At 38.0% G+C, this 16066-nt stretch overlaps 1 protein-coding gene across 3 annotated transcripts in view; it reads left to right on the top strand.

Annotated features, from left to right (window-relative positions):
- The window catches only part of LOC143299678 (uncharacterized), a 74538-nt gene that overhangs the window by 160 nt on the left and 58312 nt on the right, over nucleotides 1-16066 (top strand). For 2 of the 3 annotated variants that reach the window (XM_076613023.1, XM_076613022.1), the window contains exons 2-9: nucleotides 2141-2239; nucleotides 4436-4546; nucleotides 5465-5556; nucleotides 6267-6300; nucleotides 8375-8438; nucleotides 8951-9057; nucleotides 11844-11930; nucleotides 15286-15344. In XM_076613023.1, coding sequence (XP_076469138.1) covers nucleotides 2141-2239; nucleotides 4436-4546; nucleotides 5465-5556; nucleotides 6267-6300; nucleotides 8375-8438; nucleotides 8951-9057; nucleotides 11844-11930; nucleotides 15286-15344 — 653 coding nt within the window. The remainder of the gene's footprint in view (nucleotides 1-2140; nucleotides 2240-4435; nucleotides 4547-5464; nucleotides 5557-6266; nucleotides 6301-8374; nucleotides 8439-8950; nucleotides 9058-11843; nucleotides 11931-15285; nucleotides 15345-16066) is intronic. The other variant, XM_076613024.1, reaches the window with a different exon arrangement.

Below are 16066 nucleotides of genomic sequence, written 5' to 3'. Positions count from 1 at the left end.
TATGGTTCATATAAAAATTGAGAACAACTTCAAATGGTGCAAAGTTGTCAGATCCGCCTTCATAATGGGAAGAAATCCACATTTCTTCCCTTGTACGCTTTCTATTCAGTTTCGTTTCGAAGACGGAAAAGTTGTATATTGGTTAATAACATTGAAATATATACTCTGCACATCTACCCCTCTTGAATGCCATAGAGAAGGCCAATGAAAGAGAGAAGGGGGAGAAATGTAGAGATTGTATTACAATGTGTACCAGTATACAATGTATTACAATGTTTTAAACTAATTTACAACCTTTTCCGTCTTCAAATCGAAAGAGTACAGGGCAAGAAAATGTTGACATCAGTGATTTACTTGTACTTTTCACAAGCAAAACACGGGATAGTAGGTGTATAATAATGTTTCATTGTCAAAGATTTGACACTGTAGGGCAAGAGAAGATATGGAAAGGAACTTAACGATAAAGCCAGGAGCTGGCAGTAGAACTAAAAGACTTACACCTACAATCTCTGTCTTTCTGTCTCAGTCTGTCTCTCCCTCTCTTTCTCTCTCTCTGACTGTATGAGAATGTATGTGTACCCCCTTTTCCTTCACCCCTAGTCCTAACCCATGCATTAACATATATACTATTATGAGCACTGATGTATGCACACAACATACACCTACACACATTCACCACATATCTGTGTACACAAGCATTCACATGCCATGCTCATTCATATGTATTCCACACACACACACACACACACACACACACACACACACACACACACACACACACCACACACACACACATGCGCACTTGTAAAATACAAGCATTGAAAACTGTTTCTTTTTAGAACACAGAAACTCAGGAGTTTGGTTTTGAGATTTTGTTGTTGTTTGTTTGTCTCAGAGTTATTTAATAACTGAGTAAAGGCAAGTTGCTGACATCAGTTCAGTTGATTTTTTATGCCTTTTGTTAAACTTGCAGGGTGAAAGATTTTTTTAAACAGTTTTTTTATGGCAGTTTTAAGGTTATATGATCAGTATTTGTCACAAACTGTTTAACTCATTTTATTCAGTTTAACTTGTTTTATTCTACTTGATATAATATTAACTGTTTAACTTATTTTATTGTATGATATTTTAAAACTGTTCAACTTATTTTATTGTTTTAGATGGAGTACTTATGAACATACTTAATTGTTTTCAATACTATTATGCAAAATGAACGTTATTAAAATGGCCATTTGTCTTCACCTGCGTGCAACCTTTTCCTCAACATGTATCCAGTGCTTCCTTCTCAAGCTTTGTCATACTCAGTAGCACATGTATCTGTTGCACTGATTTTCCATTAAAAAAAAAGATGAATTGCTCTTGATTGTTCTCCATGATGTTGCATAAGGGCCAAGTTTGGCATTTGAACATCCATACCATGAAAAGGTCACATGTTGCAGTGCAAGCACAAAACTGTTGCTTGGGTTCATACCATAATCTGCCACTGTGTCACCCACCACATAGTGTGACATACATTGTGTGTAGCATACATATCCTTGAGTCACAGATTCAGTCAGCACAGTTCCCTGAGCACCTGCTTGATTTAGAATTTCTACTGATAAATCCTGACTTGGCAACTACCTGTGAAATGCAGGTAAAGAACTGCTTCTGTTCAGTCTTTTATGCTGAGTACTGAAGATACATCACATTAGCTTTGAACATTAGGACACACATGAAATCTCAATGAGTGCTAGCTACAAGCTGAAAAAACAAGGACTGAACAAGAGGAGTAATGTTTGCTCCCTGTGTTAAAGAGGCACAGTCCCAAGCCAGTTATAAGTTAATCAGCTGTTTGGTTTCCATATCAGTCAGTTGGACCACTTGATTTTGTATCATCATGGTGTCACATGGTCTGTGTGCAGTCTTTAGTGGATGTTTTTCATAAAGCAGTTTCGTGAAAATACTACCGGTTGTTAATAACTCCATGACGTGTGACATGAAACATGTCAAAATGACATGCGACAGCTGTTGCTGGAGCAACACTTGATGCGATGCACAGCACGGAACCGCTTCGTGATGTTTTATGTCATAATGGCGTGTGTGTTTTGCACTGAGTGTTAACCCTTTGCACTGACGTTAACCCCTACCCTCCTTCCTACAGCCTGAGTCCCCCAGTCCCACCTCGAGCTCCAGTCGCCTCTCCTTCACTGGCTTCATGAAATCCAGCCATTCTCAGCCTGAAGATATCAGCGAAGCAGAGGTGATCATCATTACCAACCATTTATGATTTGAATGTCATGTTAACACACAGCTGGGGATATTCTGTTTTTGTTTTGGTTATTATGATCTTTTTTTTTCTTTTTCTTTTTTACACTTCTGTTTCAGTGTCAAGGTGACAGAGTATGCAGACAGATCTATATTACAACATACCCGCTGTAGAATAAAAAAAATTGAAAAAAGAACTAAGATATGTCATTATGATTATGCCTGTCTCAGTGTCCGTATTTAATTTTTCAGTGCACATTAGATGGAGCAAATACAAAGCCCGTTGATCACAGCTGTCTCAGCTCATTGTGTTAGCCAAGTGGCTGTTTCATTCTGCTAGTGGCAACTACTTTTGTGATTTAGTTCTCTGTAATCCGTGAATTACCATACATTCATGGGCATTTGGGAGGTGGGGGATCCAATGTCAAGGTGTCACCATGAAAGTGTCGCAGTCTGTAGATGAACAGCTGAATGAAATGGAGCGAATTGTATTACTTTAGTCCTACTTTAAATATCGTTATTATCTTTTTTAGTTTATTATTATGTGCACGTGTGCGTGTGCACGTATTGTCTTTATTGTTTTTTTAATTACTTTTTAAATTCATCATTGTGAGTTATTAATGATGGTATGATTTGTATTAATAGTAGTTAGTGTGTACAGCACTTTGAGTTGTTTTGCGTATAAGATATAGTGCTACAAAAATACTAGTATTGTTATTATTGTCATATTAATTTTATGCAAAAATACCATTACTAATATTATTGATTACCATTCTTATGAATTGTAATGTAATTATCATTTTTTTGTTTTTGGCAGACGTTTATGAGGTTGGCAAAGAAAGGTAAATGTTGAAATGATCTGGCTGTTGAGAGAAGATGCACTCTATTGTTCAAAAGACCTCTCTTTTTTTTATACTGTCTCAATGTCTGTCAGTAAATGATGAATTGTTTGTGATATATTAGCAAAATGAAATATTGTTGCGTTCAGATAAATGTCTGCACTTACGTGTGTGCACATGTGCGTGTGTTTACATGTGTGTGTGTGTGGGTGTGGTCGCAGGTTACTAGATATGATAAATAATATGGTTATGTATTAATAAAGATATCCCCCTTAAAAAATTAAAGAATTTTTTTTTTTAGGTATGCAGTGAATGTTGGTTCCCCCCCCCTCCCCTCCCCCCCCCTCTTGTATCTGGGGTGTGTATTTTCCAGTTGTCCCATATTCCACCATACTTTTACACCCCCACCCTGCCCTTTCCCTCAGCTACACAGCCCCAGAGTTGTCAGTCCATGGTAATGGGGATTGATATGATCACCGCACCTTGATCACATATGCAGAACGTTGTCAGCATGTTTCTTTCTCATGTTTTTTGTAGCCGAGGCAGATGTGTATGTTTATATGCCTGTATGTTGATGTTCGTGTGTGAGTGTGTGTGTGTGTGTGAGTGATTAGAAAAAGCGAGTGAAGGAATCATTTCAGCAAGATAGAAATTTCTTAATATTTTTTTAAAAATAAAAATCTTCTGTACATATCGGCATTTGATGAGCGAGTGTTTACCAGTTACCAGCCAGTCTTAAAAGCGTGATGCAGTTGACAGTTTCTGCCCTGTTCAGTTCTCCGGTTGGATGTGGTAACCCACACCCACCCCTACAGCCCCCATTTTCTTTGGAAGGGGAGGTTGGGGGGGGGGGGGGGGCATGTGGGAGGGGGTGAGGGTGTTGGTTGGAGGGAGGATGAAGTAACCACCCTTTTGGGGGTATGCCTCCTTTCGGAGAAGACTGGTCTGCTCCATTCATTCATTCATTTATCAAAAGTACTAGTTATTGTAAATTTTTTTAGCCCTGATACCTATATGGCCCTGGGTGGTCAGCTTAAGCTTTTTTTTAATTTGGTAGAAAAGGTGAGGATGAAATGCTAGTTGACAGCTGAAGGTTCAGGAGTATTGTTTGTTTTTTTTTTTTGTGTGTGTGTGTGTGTGTGTGTGTGGTATGGTGGTTGTGTGTGTATGTAGTAGTAGTCTTCATGTTAACATCTTTCCACCCAAACGGATATCAGAAGGTGAATGTGTGGTGTGTGTGTGTGTGGTGTGTGTTCGTGTGTATGTGTTTGGTGTGTGTTGTGTGTGTGTGTGTGTGTGTGGATGGTGTGTGTGTGTATATATATATATGTGTGTGTGTGTGTGGACCACAGGGGTTCCTGTGCCCCACCTGCATGAAGAACATGCCCACAGCGGAGGCCCTGCAGGTCCACTTTCAGGACCATGCCGCCGGAGCCATCGCTCCTGACGCTGACGACCAGGGGGTGAGTGCAGTGGAGAGACTGGAGGGAGATCAGTTTCAGTTTCAGTAGCTCAAGGAGGCGTCACTGCGTTTGGACAAATCCATATACGCTACACCACATCTGCCAAGCAGATGCCTGACCAGCAGCGTAACCCAACGCGCTTAGTCAGAAAAAAAAAGTCAATAAATAATAGATAAATACATAAAAAAAGAACTGCTGCTAATAATAATAATATGTATAAGGCACAAAAACTTGATGAAGTCAACTATAAGCGTTCAAAAAAAGAAAAAAAAAGAAGAATAAAATAAGTAAATAAATAAATAAATAATAATAATATTTTTTTTTTAAATCAATAAATCAGTAAATAATAAAATTTAAAAAAATTAAAAATAAGTAAAAATTAAAAAAATAAAATAAATAAATAAAAAAGACAACAATGATGATAAATGAGCAAAGTAAATGTAAAAAAAAAGTGCAGACACACATTCACACACACACACACACATATGCATAACAGATACGCACCAAACATGCAGTTTCACAGAGAAAGGTGGCAGAATGGTTGAGACGTTTATGCTGTCCGCGAGGGTCTGAGTTCGATTCTTGTTCTCTTTCTCCCCAAGTTTGACCAGGAAAATCAAACTGAGTGTCTGGTCATTAGGATGGGATGAGAAACACAGGTCTCATGGACGGCACACACTTAGCGCACAAGAAAGAACCCATGGCAACAAAAGAATCGCCCTCTGGCAAAATCCTGTTGGAAAAATCCACGCAGATCTGTGCACAAATATATATCGTGCATGCACTCAAGGCCTGATTACCACACTGCGTTATGCCGATGTAGAGGACACGTTGTGTACGTTTAGTGTGTGATGATGATATATGATATATATGTTGTGTGTGGGCTGTGCTGTGACAGACAGGGTTGTTATGTTTCAGGAGGGATTCCTGTGTCCCATGTGTAAAGTGTCACTGGCCTCACCTGAAGATCTGCAGTCTCACTATGACTCCTGCTCTATGCAGAATGGAGGGTTAGTGTGTGTGTGTGTGTGTGTGTGTGTGCATATAAATGTATGTGGTTTTTTTAGATGAATCGTTTAAATTTACTTATAACTTGGTGTGTGTCTATTAGGGGTTGGAGACTTTTTGTCAGCATGTCTGTGCATGCGTATGCATGGTTGGGTGTGTGCATATGCACTCGTGTATGGGTGTAAGTTTGTGCATGTATTTGTTAGCTTGCCTTATGTGCACATGTGTGTGTGTGTGTGTGTGTTATTGGTGATGAAACAGTGTACAAGGTTGATTTTGTTTTATTTACCATTGATTACACAAAATATTTATTGAATGTTTGGTTATGATGATTGATTGATTGATATTAAATGCAAGATATGGGTATTGATTGATTAATTTTATTTCCAGAATCACAGGGTTGTTTTTTTTTAAACTAAGCCTTTCTATTGGAAAAATACTTTCCCAAAATTAAAATATGCTTGTGCATGTGTTTTTGTTGCAGTTTTGTTCAAGTGTGTGTGTTTGGTACAGTTTTGTTCATGTGTGTATATGTTACAGGTTTTTAATTGTGTGTGTGTGTTTGTGTGTGCGTGTGTGTGTGTGAGAGAGAGAGAGTGTGTAACAATTGTTTGTACATGTGTGTACATATCCTTGAGTGCTTTTCTTGCTGTCTTCATATTTTCTTCAATTTAATTTTAAACTTTTTCTTTCTTCTTTTTTCCCATTTCAGAAATGGAGATTCACGGGGAGTACGTCTGGAGGAGGTAGAGATACTGGTCTTCCAACACTTTCAAATCAAAGAGTCTTTGACAGAGATTACCTATCAGTGAACAGTGCTGTTTTTGTCTTGGTTTGTTGGCTGATTGGACGTTAGTTAAACTGATTCATTGGATATAGGTTGTTTTTGGGGTTTTTAAAAAAAAAAAAATTTTTAAGGGATGTGGTGGGGGGTTTTGGTTGGGTTTTTTTGTTTGTTTGTTTTTGTTTTTTGTTTTTTTTAAATGATCATTTTCATTGATAAAATTTTGTGCAAAATTTATCGAAAGCTTTGTTAGTATGTTTTGTTGTTGTTGTTCAATCTTGTTGGTTTGGTACGTTTTTGTTTTCTTCATTAGCATTTTAATAGACTAAATTTCATTTTGATTACACATACTTAACTGTGACCCAGTGATTTTAGATAGAAAATTTCCTATTGATCAAAACCTCTGCTAGTGTTTGTGTGTGTGAGTGTGTGTGTGAGTGTTTGTTTTCATGATCTCCTTTATATCAGTGTCAAGTTTAATGTTAAAGACAGAACATGGGAATGTGATGAAGACAGGTAACTGTCGCATCTTTTAAATCTCGTCTCAAAACTCACCTTTTCCCTCAGCAATAAGTTCAGTTGTGGCAGGTCCACTTCCTTTTCGTTAGGTGTGCTTGACTATGTGTGTATACATATGTATGTGTACATAACTACATGCATGTATATGAATGTGTATTGTGTGTGCGTGTGTTTATGTAAGTTTGTGCCTGCCTATGTGTGCGTATGTGTTAGGGTAGCTGTTAGATACACATGTATGTTAAAATGTATGTATGCAGTGTGTGTGTGCGTGCGTGCATGCGCGCGTGTGTGTGTGTGTGTGTGTGTGTGGTCACATTTTGGTGTGTGTATGTAACATAGATATAATGTTTTATGTTATCAAAAGCGTTTTTGTAAAGCACCTAGAGCAGATTTCTGGATAGTGTGCTATATAAGTATCCATTATTATTATTATTATTATTAACTTCCACAGCATTGTCGGGAAGGGAGGGAGGGTTAGGGTTGGAGAGGGAGAGTGGTCTCCACTGGTTTACATGATAAGGGCCAAGGCGTTTCATAGTCCGTTAAAAAACAACTTACATCATTGGCCTTTTCCCTGGGTTGGGTTTATTCTTCGATCTTAGCAATGTTATGTTTGTTTAGGTTTAAGATTTTTCTTTTTTCTAAAGTCTTTGCTGATTCCTTAAACTGAGAAGAATTCTTAGTGCCAAGCAAACTGAGCACTGCTAAGATCGCTCATGCAGCCCAGCACAGGTCCTTGGGCAGTTTGTTTGTCAGTGTGTTCTCTGTGACCCATTTCACAGGGTGTCCTGACAGAAGATCTGTAATAAGCTGTACTCTGGGATCTGAGAATTGTTTGGCAAGAATCGAATCAGTGCAATGGTGGTGTAATCTCAAACGTCATATCTTGTTTGTCCATCTGCCAAAAATATTATCTCCGAATACTTGGTTCATGTTTTGAAGAAGACGTGGAAATTGTTATTATGAATGCCCAGGGACTTTTTTTCGTGACATAGTTATAATGTGCAGAGAATGTTATCAATACAAGGGGACTTTTTTTGTGACATATTTATAATGTGCAGAGAATGTTATCAATACACGGGGACTTTTTTTCGTGACATAATGTGCAGAGAATGTTATCAATTCAAGGGGATTTTTTTTTCATGACAAAGTTGCAATGTGCTGTACTTTTTTCAAGCGTGGAAGCTGTGGAACTCCCTAGTATTTGGCTCATGTGTTGAAAAGATGGAGAATATCATCAATACAGGGAGACGTTTTTTCATGACATAGTTCTTGTTTGTATATTGCTTCTCAAGCACTGAAGCAGTTCAGCTCCAGATATTTAGTTCATGTGTGGCAGATAGAAATATTATTTGCATAGTGGGACTTTTTTTTATGACATTGTAATGTGCAGTGTGTTTCTCAAGCAGTGCAGAGTGCAAGACCAGTCAGCCTCATACTTTTATTTCACTTTTGAGGAAGGTAAACTGTGAGTGAAAGTGATGTGAATGTGTTTTTTTTCTCTCTCTGGCATACAGATGAAAGGAGAGCTTGATCTGCTGCAGCAGCAGTTGAGAGGATCTGAAGAGAGCCGCACTCTGTGTAAGTCATTGAATGTACACATGCAGACGGTTATGTTGCATGTGCATGCCTTCTTTTGAAGAGCATGTGTATGCATGCAAGCACACAATCATGCATGCACACACTCATGTACACAGACACACACCACATATGCACATGCATGCACACACACGTGCATACGCACATATGCACACACACACACACATACACACGCACACAAATACAAACGTGCGCACGCACACTCTCTCTCTCTCTCTCTCTCTCTTACTAAATGACTGATTTGTTATTGTAAAGAACTTTGAAAGGGCGATATGAATGTACTTTGATTTTGTTTTTTAATTATTATTATTATTACCATTATGATTATTATAGATAATTGTTATTACTAATATGTATATTTAAAAAAACTATCATTATCATGTTCATGTTGTTTTATTATCATCACAATCATCATCATCATCATAATCATCATCAGCATCATTAGTATTATCATTATTATCATTATCAATATTATGACACACTGTGGATTTCAGTGACGTCCGAGGTGCACCACCTCCAGGAGCAGGTGAAGCGGCTGACGGAGGAGAACGGCAAGCTGAAGAAGGACAAGGACACCATCGAACAGAAGACCGCCAAACTGGTCAGTCCCTCACAGGATTGTCTGGGGGAAGGCCGGGAAGGGTGTGCTGCTTGCCGGAAACATGACAGATTGAAAAGTTTGTCTGCCAAACGGAACCGTGCTAGATTGAAAAGTTTGTCTGCCAAACGGAACCGTGCTAGACTGAAAAGTTTGTCTGCCAAACGGAACCGTGCTAGATTGAAAAGTTTGTCTGCCAAACGGAACCATGCTAGATTGAAAAGTTTGTCTGCCAAACAGAACAGTGCAAGATTGAAAAGTTTGTCTGCCAAACGGAACCCTGCTTGACTGAAAAGTTTGTCTGCCAAATGGAACCGTGCTAGTTTGAAAAGTTTGTCTGCCAAACAGAACCGTGCTAGACTGAAAAGTTTGTCTGCCAACAGAACCGTGCTAGACTGAAAAGTTTGTCTGCCAACAGAACCGTGCTAGACTGAAAAGTTTGTCTGCCAAATGGAACCGTGCTAGATTGAAAAGTTTGTCTGCCAAACGGAACCGTGCTAGACTGAAAAGTTTGTCTGCCAAACGGAACCGTGCTAGATTGAAAAGTTTGTCTGCCAAACGGAACCATGCTAGACTGAAAAGTTTGTCTGCCAAACGGAACCGTGGTAGATTGAAAAGTTTGTCTGCCAAACGGAACCGTGCTAGATTGAAAAGTTTGTCTGCCAAACAGAACCATGCTAGATTGAAAAGTTTGTCTGCCAAACGGAACCATGCTAGATTGAAAAGTTTGTCTGCCAACAGAACCGTGCTAGATTGAAAAGTTTGTCTGCCAACAGAACCGTGCTAGATTGAAAAGTTTGTCTGCCAACAGAACCGTGCTAGATTGAAACGTTTGTCTGCCAACAGAACCGTGCTAGACTGAAAAGTTTGTCTGCCAACAGAACCGTGCTAGACTGAAAAGTTTGTCTGCCAACAGAACCGTGCTAGACTGAAAAGTTTGTCTGCCAAACGGAACCGTGCTAGACTGAAAAGTTTGTCTGCCAAACGGAACCGTGCTAGATTGAAAAGTTTGTCTGCCAAACAGAACCGTGCTAGATTGAAACGTTTGTCTGCCAACAGAACTGTGCTAGACTGAAAAGTTTGTCTGCCAACAGAACCGTGCTAGACTGAAAAGTTTGTCTGCCAACAGAACCGTGCTAGACTGAAAAGTTTGTCTGCCAAACGGAACCGTGCTAGATTGAAAAGTTTGTCTGCCAAACAGAACCGTGCTAGACTGAAAAGTTTGTCTGCCAAACAGAACCGTGCTAGATTGAAAAGTTTGTCTGCCAAACGGAACCGTGCTAGATTGAAAAGTTTGTCTGCCAAACAGAACCATGCTAGATTGAAAAGTTTGTCTGCCAAACGGAACCATGCTAGATTGAAAAGTTTGTCTGCCAACAGAACCGTGCTAGATTGAAAAGTTTGTCTGCCAACAGAACCGTGCTAGATTGAAAAGTTTGTCTGCCAACAGAACCGTGCTAGATTGAAAAGTTTGTCTGTCACATGGAACCGTGCTGTTTGTCTGCAATAAAAAAAAAAAAAAAGAAGAAGGAATTTCAGTGATAAATAGAAAAGTTTGTTAACATTTGAAATAGAGTGACAGATTGAAAAGTTTTTCTGCCGAGAATCGAGTGGTAGATCATAGAATTTATCTGCCAAAGCAAAGTGAAACAGATTGAAAAACACCAAAAATGGAGTAATAGACTGAAAGGTTTGTCTGCCAAAATTGGAGTGATAGATTGAAAAGTTTGTCTGCCAGAGTGGAGTGGCAGAGTGAAAGGTTTGTCTGCCAAAAAATTCAGGGATAGATAGGAAAGTTTGTCGACCGAATGGGAGTGATTGATTGAAAAATTTGTCTTCCAAAAATGGAGTGATAGATTGAAGAGTTTGTTTTCCAGAGTAAAGTATAAGAGATTGAACAGTTTATCTACCGAAAATGGAGTGATAGATTGAAAAGTTTGTATGCCAAAAGTTGAGTGACATATTGTAAAGTTTGTATGCCAAAGTGGAGTGATATATTTAAATGTCTGTCTGCCAGAAATTCAGGGATAGATTGTAAAGTTTGTCTGCCAAGGCTGAATGATAGACTGAAAAGCGTGTCTGCCTGCCAAAATGGAGTGATGGATTGGAAAGTTTGTCTGCCAAAGAAAAGTTTGTACTACCTCATGTGGTATTGTTCCAACGCAAGCTTAAGCAAACCATTTCACAGATAAGCGCCATGAGCCTTGTCCTAACCACAGGATCATGTGCTGACTGACCTGAAAAGCACAACAGAATCTGAAAGGACTGGCCCAAGGGCCACAACCCACAGATATCCATCTCTCTCTCTCTCTCTCTCTCTCTCTCTCTCTCTCTCTCTCTCTCTCTGTCTAAAACAATTTGAGAGTTAATGAGAAAGACACATATATGTAACATCTATTTTTTAGTGTTATGAAAGTAAAGTAGTTGGTAAACTATATATTATTACCAAAAGAATGGATGGGTGACAGTATTCTTTTGTTTTAATATGTATATATAGTTTTGTATGGTTTATTTTGTTTGCTTTGTTTAAAGAAATGTGATTATAATTTGTCAGGGTGTGGCATTTGGAAGTAAGATTTTGGTACCGCTGGAACAAACAGAGTATATTGTATTGTACTTGAGGTGATGTAAAACATAACCTTGTCACTCCCTTTTCAATAGACCCTTGCAGGTGATGACAATAAAATATGAGAGCCTCAGAAAGAGTCTCTCTGTCTTTTTGTTGCTTCATGTGTACTTAAATTCTTTCTTTCTTTCTGGGTTTTTTTTTCTTTCTTTTTTTTCTGCAGGCCGGAGAGATGGTGTCAGTGAAGGCCAAAGCGGATGAGAGTGAGGGAGAGAAGGCCGCCTTGCAGGACCACATCAAGACTCTGAAGGTGAGACTAGAGCTTTTTTTTTTAAATATTGTTTTATAAATACCCTCTGCCCCCTGACAGAAAAATCCCAAGGGAGTTAACTTCCGACTCCTGTGTGAAGGGAAGTAACTCCTCATTGAACTCTCACATACAGACAAAAGAGAAAATAATGATAATGAATAAGGTTTTACTTTTTTCGTTGCAGAAGACAGGCCATGATAGGTAGAAAACATCATAGTCACACATACAAGTAAACTGGGAACATTTTGATTGTAAAGAATGGTGGTGTTTTTGGGTTTTTTTTTTTAATCCTGTGTGCTCTTGAAAAAGTCTCAAAGTGTTTGTGCATTGAAGGCTATGAAAACTGACTCTCACTGAGTGATTTGTGTTTGTGCTGTATCTTCATTTTCTAAACACTCAGCTACAAAGATACTTCATCGTAGCAGTTGCCCACGATAGAAGGCAAGTCTAATCAATCATTCTCAGCCATTTTTGTCCAAAAAAAGAAAAAAACACCATCAACTTTAAAAAAAATTCTCAGCTCAGAAAATTCTCAACCAATCCACCTGCTTCAAACTTCAAAATGGCGGCAGTGGAAGGAAGTAATACATGTACTTCTGCTCTCAGTGCATTATGGGACTACTGAAAAGCGAATGTGAAGCAAAATGAACACTGTGTTTTGCGGTGTACACAAAATTCATCACAACCACACACTTAAGTCCACAAAATTCACCAGAAATGCACTTATAAGTCCACAAAATTCATCATAACCAGACATGTTAGTCCACAAAATTCATGATAACCAGACATGTAAGTCCACAAAATTCATGATAACCACACATGTGAGTCCACAAAATTCATGATAACCACATATGTGAGTCCACAAAATTCACGAAGACCACATATTAGTCCACAAAATTTATTATAACCACACATGTAAGTCCACAAAATTCATCATAACCACACATGTGAGTCCACAAAATTCATGATAACGGCACATGCGAGTCCACAAAATTCATGATAACCACACATATAAGTCCACAAAATTCATGATAACCACACATACAAGTCCACAAAATTCATGGTAACCACACATATAAGTCCACAAAATTCATGATAACCACACATATAAGTCCACAAAATTCATGGTAATCACACATGTGAGTCCACAAAATTCATGATAACCACACATATACGTCCACAAAATTCATGATAACCACACATGTGAGTCCACAAAATTCATGATAACCACACATATACGTCCACAAAATTCATGATAACTACACATATACGTCCACAAAGTTCATGGTAACCACACATATACGTCCACAAAATTCATGATAACCACATATGTGAGTCCACAAAATTCATGATAACCACATATGTGAGTCCACAAAATTCATGAAGACCAGACATGTAAGTCCACAAAATTCATGATAACCACACATGTGAGTCCACAAAATTCATGATAACCAGACATGTAAGTCCACAAAATTCATGATAACCACACATGTGAGTCCACAAAATTCATGGTAACCACACATGTGAGTCCACAAAATTCATGATAACCAGACATGTAAGTCCACAAAATTCATGATAACCACACATATAAGTCCACAAAATTCATGATAACCACACATATAAGTCCACAAAATTCATGATAACCACACATGTGAGTCCACAAAATTCATGATAACCACACATGTGAGTCCACAAAAATCACCAGAACTACATTCATCTTAACCACTCATGTAAGACCACAAATATTGTCATAACCACACGCATGTGAGTCAACAAATACGACACATAAGTCCACAGTATTATAACTGCACACATAGGCCCACAAAAATAATATAACCACACATGAAAGTCTACGAAAATTACTGTAAACACCACATGTAAATCCACAAAAATCACTATGACTAAACATGAAAGACTACAAAAATCATTGAAAACAAAAATGTAAGTCCACAAAAATTACCGGAACCACACATGCAAGTCCAAAAACATCGCCATAACCACCCAAATGCAGCACTGATGTACATAGGTAACCTGTTGTTGCTGCTACTGTGAATGCAAGTCGGCAATAACGACCCCAGAGGTGAATAATCAGTGTCGGGCCTCTTCCACCTGATACACAACGATAAGTGTGACCCGTAGAACGGGCGACAACTGCACAGAAGATCCAGAACACTGTGGGACAGTGCATACCCGTGTGACGGTCAAAGGGAAGTAACCACTTCAAACGTAACCAGAGACGCTGGACAGCGGTTGCTTCCCTTTGACCGTGAACCTGGTTCGTGTTGTTCGGCGGTCTGTTTCACTGTTTAAAAAAAGTATGTACAGCATTGGTGATGCTTTGAGCTCTGATTACATGGTTTCATTTTTCAAATGACTTCGTTTTTTCCTGTCTTTATGTTTTTTGCATTCACTTTTTCTTTGCTTAAAAAAAAGTCTTTTCAGCATTTGGTCATAGGTGTCTCTGTAGGCATGTGTAGATTATTTCTGAAGCGTTCTTCAAGTTTTAAGTTTATTTAAAAGTTAATTTGTAGTTTTGTAGACTTATTGTTTTTCTTTTTTTCTTTTTTTTTGGGTGGGGATATCTTATTATTTAATTTCAAAGATATGTAATGAAAACATGACTACTTGTCATGCAGTTCTGCTATAATGTATGAAGTAGATTAAATTCAGTGAGAAAATTAATAGTTTAATTGTGTGTTTTTGTTGTTATTGTGTGTGTGTGTGTGTGTGGTGTGTGTGTTGTGTTTTTGTTTTTGTTGTGTTTTTGTTCTTTATTTTTCCCGTTGTATAGTTTTACATCTGTGGGTACTGATCATATAGTTCTACAGGCTATAAAAAGAATTTATATCACCATTATGTAAAATTTTTTAGTTGGATGGGCGTTTGTGGTGGGTTTTTTTTGTTTTGTTTTGTTTTTTGTGTGTGTGTTCTTTTTGGTTTTATATATGTCTGTTTAATTTTAATTTTTATTTTTTATTAATGTGTGTGTGCATCAAGTTTTTTTCTTATTATGTCAGTGTTAATGTGTGCTGATTTGTTATTGGTATGTGTGTGTGTGTGTGTGTGTGTGTGTGTGTGTGTGTGTGTGTGTGTGTGGTGTGTGGAGTTTTGTTGAATATGTCATTGTGTGAATGTGTGCTGATTTAATATCAGTGTGTGTGTATGATGGAGTTGAATATATCGTTGTGTGAATGTGTGCTGATTTGATATTAATGTGTGTTTGGAGTTTTGTTGAAAATGTCATTGTGTGAATGTGTGCTGATTTGATATTAATGTGTGTGTGTTTGGAATTTTGTTTAGCGTGTCATTGTGTGAATGTGTGCTGATCTCTTTGGCATGACAAACTGTGTCGCAGCACCAAATGGACGACAGAGATGCACTGATGCATAACATGGAAACTCAGCTCGCACAAAGGTGAGTGTCACTCTGTAGGTGGTGAGGACATTGTTCCCCCCCCCCCCCCCCCTATCTTCACACACACACACACACCTCACACACACACACACACACACACACACACACACACACACACCACACATGCACACACACACTCATCAATCAAACAATAACTCTACCAAATCCATGGATATAAACTTGTGTGTGTGTGTGTGATTTTGCACATACATGCTTGCCTGCACAATTACACATTGTTAGCAGAAACAAAAAGACAATAATAACGATAACAACAAGCAGTTTGCCATGCATAATACATAACTGTACACTGGCGGTAGTTACAAAAATAATGATGATGGTAATGATAAGCAGTTTGTTGTGTTCATGAAACTTGTATCATCTCAGTGTGTCTCTTGTGTATGTATGTCCTGATTATCATTTATAAAATGTATGCGGTCAGTAACGCTTCTGTTAATAATGATTTAGTTGTGTTTTTTTAGATACATATACTTTGCTGCTAGTTCCATCTGTGTAAGATGTAAAAGTTTTTGTTTCTTTTAAATGGCTGAAAAAAGCTTTTGCTTTGCTGTATCATTTTTAAAAAAATTTTTTAATATTTTTTTTTTACATTATTATAAGTTTGACTTTACAAGTACTTTAAGTCAGATTTGAATCGAAAATACTAACTTTGGAAAAAAAAAAAAAAAGTGCTTAGTTGTGCCTCTTTGTCCTGTATGATAAAA

This window comes from Babylonia areolata, chromosome 25 (genome assembly GCF_041734735.1).
Source record: "Babylonia areolata isolate BAREFJ2019XMU chromosome 25, ASM4173473v1, whole genome shotgun sequence".
Taxonomy (NCBI): Eukaryota; Metazoa; Mollusca; class Gastropoda; order Neogastropoda; family Buccinidae; genus Babylonia; species Babylonia areolata.
The sequence above is the reverse complement of the archived record's forward strand: the minus strand, read 5'-3'. Positions and strand labels throughout refer to the sequence as shown.